At 31.8% G+C, this 10,686-nt stretch overlaps 1 protein-coding gene across 1 annotated transcript in view; it reads right to left on the bottom strand.

Moving 5' to 3' along the window:
• LOC108914767 (RNA cytidine acetyltransferase-like) overlaps positions 1-10,686 on the bottom strand; it is a gene marked incomplete at its 3' end in the record, with an annotated part of 16,984 nt that overhangs the window by 1,263 nt on the left and 5,035 nt on the right. The window contains exon 2 of the mRNA XM_023456361.1: positions 6,024-6,254. Within this exon, the coding sequence (XP_023312129.1) occupies positions 6,024-6,254 (231 nt within the window). The remainder of the gene's footprint in view (positions 1-6,023; positions 6,255-10,686) is intronic.

Here is a 10,686-nt window from a genome sequence, read left to right as displayed (position 1 = left end):
TTGTAATAATTGCAAACTGTTTAATTTATTTTTAATATTAATTTAATATTTTTTTTATATATATATATAATAATATCGAAATTAAATTAAATTACTTATTTGAATAAATTTCTATTATTATTATTATTAAATTGAAATTATTATAAGATGACTATACTTTGATATTTTTTTTTATATTCACAAATACTCTCATCTCAGGGGTCAGTTCTAGCAACAATATAGCACAATTCATCGAAACAACAAAATTAAAACTCGAATCATAAATTACTTATGACTGTATTATAAATTATTAATTCAATGGTGGTTCCAACAATTCCAATATTTCTTGTATTTCTACAAACAATTGTAAACAATAATCCTCAGTTAACACTATTTACGAAATACTAAATTCTAAATTATTTTCATATATAATCAACTTTATAAAGTAAAAATATTTTTTTTACATGTACTAAATTTTCAAAATTATTTTGTTTCCATTCTCAAGTTGATTACATACTATTGCATATGCTTGCATGTAATAGTTTATTAATCTAAAATTTCAACACTTATAACACTTATTATAACGTTTGACAGTTCCTGTCAAATTAATTTTGTCCTCCAGTGAAACTTCACAATGTCTTTCTACTGTCTATGCATTTGAATATGGCACTATTAAGGTAGGCTCGTTAATATTACATATATTATATTAATTCTCAAATAACTTGAAATGTTCAGAGCTGTCAAATTTGTAACTTATTGTTGATACTTTGATATTGACTTTCACAAATTAATTATGTAAGTACCTTTTTTTTTCTCTTCTTGAGTAGTAGGAGTTGAGTTATTTTCTCACACTGCTAACCAACTGGTTACCTAAAGTTTATTTTCATACTCTACTTTTACATTATCTTCTCTGGAGGTTCCTCTATGCATCTACTTGTACGTAATATAAATTTCCTTTTGATTTTACTATTCTGCTCCGCTTACTTCCAACTTTTTTATTCTTCCAATTTGACTTCTCTCATTTTCCTTTTTTTTTTGTAACTAATTTTGTTTTTCTCCCTTCTTGTGCTCGTTCCACTTCTCAAATCCATTTTCTGTAGATTTTCCTTCTAAATTTTCAATAATTTTTATTTTAAATCTCAAACGCTTCTTCTAAATTCGAAGAGCCCCACGTTGGGCACAAATTTGAAGTGTAAATATTATAAGTAAAAATTAACAAATGTCAAATAATGACAGACTGAAGGCAGATGGCAGAGAAAAAATTCAATAATAGGTTAAACAATTTGGTAATGTAAATAAAAATAAAAATATTAAACAATAATTCAGGGAAATTAATATAAAATTTGTCAGTAGAATATTAGAAAAGTAAATAATAGATAATAAAGTGTAAAGTGTAGTGAAGAAAAAAAAGGGAACATTAGAAGAAGAAAGGAAGGTGTAAGGACCTTAAAGAATAGTGAGGATGAAGGAAAAACAAAAGAAAGAAGAAAAACGAAATTAGTTAAAAAATAAAAAACGAGAAGTGAAAGAAGTAAAATTTGAGGAATTTAAAAGTTGGAAGTAAGTGGAGCAGGATAGTAAAATCAAAAGGAAATTTGTAGTATATGCAAGTTGATGCATAGAGGAGCCTCCAGAGGGAAGGAAAGTGTGAGGTTGGTGCAGGAAAGTGAACTTCAGGTATCCAGTTTGTTGGAAGTGTGAGAGGAGAGGAACTACTCAAGAAAAAAAAAAGGTATTTTCAGTAATTGATTTGTGTTATGAAAATCAGTATTAGGGTGTCAAAGATAAATTACAAATTTGACAGATCTGAACAATCTAAGTTATTGTCGAATCAATGTAATAGATGCAATATTAAAGACCATACCTAAGTGGTGCCATATTTAGATGCATAGACAGTGGAAAGACATTGTAAAGTTTTACTTGAGTACAAAATTAATTTGATAGGAACTGTCAAAAGTTATATGTATCATTAGTTCACTAAGTTGTTGAGAATCTAGATTAATAGTTATTACATTCAAGAATATGCAATAGTATGTAATCAATTTGAGACTAGAAATATAATTTTGAAAATTTATTACCTGTATAAAAAAAAATTTTACTTTATAAAGTTGATTATATGTATATATAAATAATTTAGAATTTAGTATTTAGAAAATATTGTTACCTGGGGATTATTGTTTACAATTGCTTGTAGAAATACAAGAAATATTGAAGTTGTTTGAACCATGATTGAATTAATAATTTATAATACAGATATAATTTATGATTCGAGTTTTAATTTTGTTGTTTCTATGAATTGTGCAATATTGTTACTAGAACTGACACCTGAGATGAGAGTGGTTGAATATAAAAAAATTATCAAAGTATAGTGATCTTATAATAATTTCAATTTAATAATAGGGATAATAATATAAATTAATTCAAATAAGTAATTTAATTTTGATTTCAATAATATTATTATATATAAAAAAAAAATTATTAAATTAATATTAAAAATAAATTATACATTTTACAATTATNGAAAAAGTTAAAAAAGCTCTTCAACAAAATGGTTTCTCGGATAACAACATCAAGAGAGCATTAAGACCACGCCACAATAGAGAACGGACCGAAGAAGATAAACCAGTTGCCAAAGCACTCCTTCCATATATAAAAGGAACCACTGACAAAATCAGCAAAGTACTGAAGAAACATAAAATTGAAACTGTCTTCAATACCGACAGGAAAATTGGCAACATTCTTCCATCAGCGAAGACGAAGATTCCACTCGAAGGTCAAGGCGTTTACCAGATTCCCTGTGGCGACTGCGAAAAATCATACATAGGACAAACAAATAGAAGAGTTCAAACACGAAGAGAGGAACACAGAAATGCTGTAGAAAAGAATCAGGCAACCTCTTCTTTGGCGCAACATGCGAAAAACACCGGACATAAAATCAATTTCGAAGAAACAAGAATCATTGCCAACATAGAACATAAAACCAAAAGAATTATCAGAGAAGCCATAGAAATCGAAAAACATACAAAAAATCTAAATACACGTGACGATACACAAAGGCTCCCAATAGCTTGGAAACCGATTCTCGCAAACAAAATCATCAGAGCGCGACGCAACGCTTCACCAAGCATGACATCTGACGCACCAACGAGCAGCGAACCGAGGCGAAAACCAGTGAAGGAGAACGCGAAAATAATATATAAAGCAGCAGCAGAGCAGGTAAACACCAGTTCACAACGTATTACACGAAGTAGAACAAAGAAGACTTGAAAATGGCAAGTGTGATCTTGCCGAAACGTCGTCCAGAACACGATTCTATCCAGAATCAAGAAAACCATACGCGGAGAGGAACCCGGAAACATCTTGACAACACATATAATATCCGCGGAAATCTGAAGTTCAACATATATATATATCCTTGCAAATAAGTTTTTAGCCGATTTTACACATTTCCTAGGGGCACCACGTGGGGGTAACTTTCATTGCGCCTCTTTTTTCTTTTTTTTTGTAATTTCTTTCATTTTTTATTTTATTTTTTTTAATTTTTATCATTTTTTAATATTTAAAGTTTTAGAATTATACAGAAGAAAAAATAAAGGCCAATATTTTAAAATTATTTGGTATAGTAAGTAAGCTCAAATGTAATTTTAGATGTGCTGAGATGAAAAAGTAGCTACTGCTTCTTTTAATCGTTTTGGGAAAAATTGATCTTCGATCAAATTTATTTTAAATCTTTCTGAAAATTTAGCAAACTCCCTGTGAATCGATTCCCCAGCTTGTTCAGACCATACTCCTAAGCCATCGTTGTTCAAGAGCACAATTACTTGTTTCAAATGATCTAGAATAACATGGATTTTGACGGTTTGAGAAACATCTGTGCTTTTAGCATTACGGAGTTCATTAATATTTTTCAAATGGAGAAGAGACATGGATGAAGAGACATATATTTAGATAAATATATTTGATGACACCTGCAATTGGAAAAAGAAAATCTACGATGCTAAAAAAAAGCTTATATACAGTGTGTTTCACTTAAAGTCGGGACACCTCCGTATTTAGGATGGCGTTGGCGGATTTCTAAAATTCTTTTTTTTATGTGGTAGTACTCAAAAAGGCCTACTTCTTGACATTATGTTTTTTGACGTGATCTTTTCTACGACTTTTCTATCATTAAGAAAAGACCCTCAAAAATTAAAAAACATATTAGGCATTTTTTTAAGAAAGAAATGGATAGCATTTTCGATTTGATCACACCTCAAAACCCTAAATACAAAATTTCATTATTATAGCTTTTACAGGATGTTAACAAAATAGGTGCAAACTTCGAAAAATTCCACGTATTGCAGTGTCCTGTATTAACAGTGGAAAATATTTTCAAGACATTTTTTCATAATTTTATTAACCGAAGGTATGCCCATGTAGTTTAATTGATTTCACTCATACAGGGTGCTCACAATAGGACAGCAAAATTATATAATTATACTTTTTATTATACCAGAAATGAGTTTCACAACGAAATAATATTTAAATATTACTGTTTTCTATTAGTCCACATCATTTGGTATGCACTGTTCAATTTGTCTCATCTTATTTCTAATAACTCCTCAACTGATGTGGTGTTATTTGTCAACATGTTTGTCTATTACATAAATCTTCTCTATTCTGGGGTCTTGTTTTATACATTATCTTTTTCACAGTTCCCCATAAAAGGAAATTAAGAGGCGTCAAGTTTGGAGCTCTTGACGGCCACTCAACTAACGGACTGTTGCGACCTATCTACTTTCTCGGGAAATACTCATTCAACCAATGACGTACTATATACCGCATTATGAATAGGTGCTCCATATAATTGAAGGTAAAGGTTCTGTCTTTCATGAAAGGGGAAATGCATGTACTGAATCACAGACATCATTGTTTAAAAAATTCATAAAAATCTCTACATTTAGATTAACGCGAAAAAGAAGGACCCGATTATTCGATGTCATAAAATCCTACAAAACACGTTAAGTTTTTTAATTAAGATTTATGTAATATAATTAGACAAGCATGTCGACAAATAACACCACATCAGTTGAGGAGTTATTAAAAATAAAAGGAGAGGAATTGAAGAATGCATGGTGGACTAATAGAAAACAGTAATACATATTTAAATATTATTTCGTTGTGAAACTCATTTCTGGTATAATAAAAAATATATATAATTTGGCTGTCCTATTATCCCTGTATGAGTGAAATCAATGAAACTTCATGGATATACTTTCGGTTAATAAAATTATGGAAATATATTTTTCACTGTTAATAACGGACACCCTGCAATAAGTGAAATTTTTCGAAGTTTGCACCTATTTTGTGAACACCCTGTAAAAGCTATAATAATGAAACTTTGTATTTAGGGTTTTGGGGTGTGCTCAAATCGAAAATGCTATCCATTACTACCTACCACATAAAAAAAAAGAATTTTGGAAATCAGCCAACGCCATCCTAAATACGGAGGTGTCCCGACTTTAAGTGAAACACACTGTGTATATGTTTCAAATTTCAATTTTCCGAATGTGGACAACAAAGCGCCGTCTAATTACAATCAATATATATTTTCTTGGGGATAAATTATACAATACGTACGGTACATGTTAGATTGAAAAAAAAAATAGAATAACTAATTTTCGTATTTAAAAAAAATAAACTTGAGCGCACACGCACGTGTGTGTGTTCATATTTTAAGTTATTATTTATTTAAAATTTATTATTTATACAAAATTTAAGACATTATCTATTCAAAATTCCATAAGAAAGTTTTTAACCATCGTAATTCTTACCTACTGTGTGTGATATATCATAAAATTTTCCCATAAAAAGACAAAAATTAGAATATCTTACAAACAGGAGCAGCTAGGGTTTCATTTCAAACGGCTTTCGACTCTCTTTTCAAGTACAAATATATCGCCGCTTTCAGTTTTTTGTCATCATTTTTATGCGATTTAAAGTTGCTTCCTGCCCACCATGACATCACATGCACCAAGTAAAATTTAAGATTTACATTTTATTACCTTATAATGTGAAGCTACATATAATGCAACTAATCTCTGTAGAAAGTCTTCTGATGCTTTATGGTAGCTAAACAATGTGTTTCTATTTATATAATATAAATCACAATTATCTGGAGGAGGACAGCCAGATAAAATGGGTAATACAAATGTTGAATCCAAACAAAGCAACTTTGTTAACCAATTTTCAATAGGGTCATCAATTTTGTACCGAATTGATTCTTCTAGAGTAACCTAAGATGTATAAAAAATATAATCATAATACAGAATGTCGGGGAGCAAATACTTCAAAGATAACTTCATTCAATGAAAATAAACCGAAGGTGCAATCTACTGAAAAGTAGCCGTAAGTTTGCAGTGTTATCAATGACACATTATCACAAAAGCAGTAGCAAAATTTTGATGAGGCATTACAATATTTAATATAATTAATTATGTATTTAATTGAATTGGTTCGAATTAGTTTTACCTTTACAATAGAGATTTACAAGAGCTGATAACAGAACATATTCTTTTATTTAAGCAAATCCTGATTTATTTATTGTTTTTTGAGTTATGAGTTATCAAATTGGTCAACAATTTAGGTCGATCTTCTAATTATGATACTAATTCGATATGGACACTATAATGAAACACGTGTAAGTTAAATCACGAAGCGTTAGCCTCATTAACAAAGATCATATCGAACTTGTATCATTCAAAATTTAATCTATGATGGTCCAAATAGATCTTATTTGCAGATTCGATTTATCTTAAAATATCAGAAACGTCATAAATTGAAATTCAAAATTATTTGATGCTCTTATTTGACGATATAGACGAACGGTCCACCCCTAAAAAGATGCTCAGAAAATCAAGGTCACCGACCACGAGGAGAGGCCAGGATGAAACCTTTTGTAATCGATGCATTGAGTTATTGGTAACAAAAAACCTAAGTAACATCTTTGTGTCCGAGTGGCAGGTAATTTGTTATTAACAAAAAAGTTACAAAATAAAAATATTACAAAAAAACGCTATTTTCCAAGATAAATTGGGCAAAAATAAACACTTTTTGTCTCTTGATATTTTTCCGTAGAATGCTTCCTTTTCGAGCTAGGGGCGATTTAATGTCGAAAAATGGGTAAAAGTTGCCAACTTTAAAAATTCATATCTCAGCTCCTACCAAAGCTTTCGGAAGGTTCAAAAGCGCAAAATGATCCTCGAGACTTATACTTTAATGTAGTATTTTTTTAAACCCGCCCCTTTTTTTTCAACCCGTTAAATTTGCAGCTGAATTTCGGCCGCTAGTGCCCACGCGCCACCCCTACGTATCGCTATATATAGATATAGGGCTGTCGTGCATATAATCGAATAAACGCTATTCATTCATTACTTGTTACAACTTTTACTATTTAGTATTTCTAACACTCATACATATTTATAAATTCATCAAATATTGTATGTCATATAATTATTTATAAGAATATCATATTTAAATGGAAAATAATATGTATTACGTTACAAATATATTGATTTATATTTATAACTGTATCTTCATTAATGTAGCTTCAATAATAATAACTATACATATATAACTATATTTATATCAAAAAAATATTTAGAACTAGAATATAAAATGTTATAAAAGGATACGCATAGATAGTCAACCAAAATATTAACTAACCGAGTTTTCGCAAACGTGCGCTTATGCGAATTACTTGTTATAACTTGTTTAAACAAATGCAATGGATTAGACTGCAGCGTGTCGCATGGATCATTAGTTTATTGTCTGGCATCAGGCAATAACAGTGAACATTTGACAAATAATGTATAAAAAATAAATAATACATTTTCTACAATATTCATTTGTGCTGTCATAGTGCAACAATCCTTTATTAGTCTGTAAACAATCATGCAACGTATGTGAATATTCAATGTTGTATAAAACTGCAGGTAAGTTTTCGAAAAATATTCTTGTGCTATTCGTTATTTAATACAATATTTATTATTCCCAATAGCTAGTATGTACATGATAGTATAGTAAATATCGAATCATCATGATACCAATACCATCATCAATACCTCCGGCAGAGCCTGTATTGTTGCAACATGTTATGCGTGTTAAATGGCAAATCAATGAATGGTCTCAAGCAAGATCTGCAAGCATAACATCCTTCGACCCAACACAATATGGCTGGATATTAAAAAATAATGTATTGTGCTACAATTATTTTGAACGAGATACGGCCATGGAAATGTTACAAAAATTCATATGTTCCTGCAGTGGAAAGTTACCCTGCAGCGATGAAGACATTTGTTCTTACTTATCACAAGGCTTCAAATGTTGCGATCTTTGCAATTGCTCTATAAAATGTCAAAATGCAGAAATACAAACTGATGATACTGATTCGAAGACTGAAAATTGATTTTTTATTAAATAGTTAAGTTTATATTTAAATGTAAATATATTTTTTTGTATTAATAAATACCTTTGATATATGCATTATTTGTAATGTTTAATTAATTTATTTTTCATTTAAATATGATATTCATATTATTAAATCTTATAAATAATTATATGATATACAATATTTGATGTATTTGAAAATATGTATGAGTGTTAGAAATACTAAATAGTAAAAATTGTAACAAGTAATGAATGAATAGCGTTTATTCGATTATATGCACGACAGCGCTATATCTATATATAGCGATACGTAGGGGTGGCGCGTGGGCACTAGCGGCCGAAATTCAGCTGCAAATTTAACGGGTTAAAAAAAAGGGGCGGGTTTAAAAAAATACTACATTAATGTATAAGTCTCGAGGATCGTTTTGCGCTTTTGAACTTTCCGAAAGCTTTGGTAGGAGCTGAGATATGAATTTTTAAAGTTGGCAACTTTTACCCATTTTTCGACATTAAATCGCCCCTAGCTCGAAAAGGAAGCATTCTACGAAAAAATATCAAGAGACAAAAAGTGTTTATTTTTGCCCAATTTACCTTGGAAAATTACAGAGCGTTTTTTTGCAATATTTTTATTTTGCAACTTTTTTGTTAATAACAAATTACCTGCCACTCGGACACAAAGACGTTACTTAGGTTTTTTGTTCGCAATAACTCAATGCATCGATTACAAAAGGTTTCATCCTGGCCTCTCCTCGTGGTCGGTTACCTTGATTTTCTAAGCATCTTTTTAGGGGTGGACCGTTCGTCTAATATGGTAACCACAGTTATGGATTGTTTTAAATTTGACATTGACAACTTCATCATTGGCGTCCAATTTTGTGTCATACATTCAGTTTTAGTGAAAAAGAATATTAATATGGGCGATTCTGTTTCCGAGAGTGTCCCTTTGGATATCAAAGACATTGCGCAAAGTGAATGAAGAAAAAAATACGGATAATAGTATGTCCATTTAAGTGCTTTTCTAAAAAGAAAATTTTGGTCAAAATAATCTAAGATTTTAACAAAAGAAAACTAGTAAATTTTTGCAGGAAGCCGACGATAGAACTTATTTTATGATAAAAGTTGCATTGATAGTAAGGCTTGCAGATGCTTGCAAGCGTACTAAAATGACAAATCTGCAGCTACAAAATTTTAAAGATGATATTATTATTTCGATTACGAAAACATTGAAGAAATAAATATGGTGGAAATGGTTCGAACATATAGCGATGAGGCCAAGCAACACAGATCATACTCGATTTTTTTGTGGGGTACTGAAATGGAACATGCATCAAGCAGCCAGTTAGTATTAATACTTTTGGGAAAATGCCATGTAATATAACATTGTTCCTGGGTCTTCCAAATCCTCAACAATATTGTAATGAACCTGTTTTATTTTTTATTTTATTATGTCTGGATTTAAAGATATTTCTTTTTATTTCGGATTATTTTACCCCGGCGGCGAGAATTATTGATTTTTCTACATATATATCAAATATCCACTCGCGGGTCCGACCGGCCGATACCCCACTCTGACAAGCCGTTGGTCACGTGGAGGTCCCACCACGACTGGTGTCAATCCGGTGGGGATTTGGGCAACAAAAGTCCTCGACATTCCCCGAAACCGACAGTTCGTATCCAGAACTCAACACCGAACAGACGTCCACCGCCAGCAAGAACTCTCCACCGAAGCCAGCCCAGAATAACCAGTGAACCTAGTAAGAATTATTTTCCTTATTATTATCCGTTCCAACCGGGTACAAGTCCGAAAAGATTTGTACACTTTAAGTGTGGAATTACTGTGGGCCCGAGAAGAATATTCTTGGTAACCCACACACAAATTCCACCGTCCGTCTCAACCCGCACGACAGTGCAATCGTTGGATTCGGCGTGTTAAACCCAATCCTGACGAAGCCGTCGTGTTTACTACAGCGTTGCTTGGTGTCCCGCACCTTGATGTACGCTGGGTAATAGGGGATATGTGAACCAAGACCTAGAGGTTCGGCGTGCCCACCCAATCTCCGGGTCGTTCCATATAGTATCCGTACGCTTCTCCCTGGTCGGCGTGTATACCCATCAGACCGAGAAGCGTTGTATACAGAGAGTCCGACACCATCGGCCACCAGGACGTATAAAGCTTAAAGGCTAGTACGAATTGTAAGGCGAGATACTTCGGATCCCGTTTCACCATCCTTTCTTTCCGCCTTGCACCGCTTGGGCTTTCTTCGCTGGTTATTGCTATCG

Source organism: Anoplophora glabripennis, unplaced genomic scaffold (genome assembly GCF_000390285.2).
Source record: "Anoplophora glabripennis isolate ALB-LARVAE unplaced genomic scaffold, Agla_2.0 scaffold1423, whole genome shotgun sequence".
Classification (NCBI taxonomy): Eukaryota; Metazoa; Arthropoda; class Insecta; order Coleoptera; family Cerambycidae; genus Anoplophora; species Anoplophora glabripennis.
This window is presented reverse-complemented; position numbering and strand designations above follow the sequence as displayed.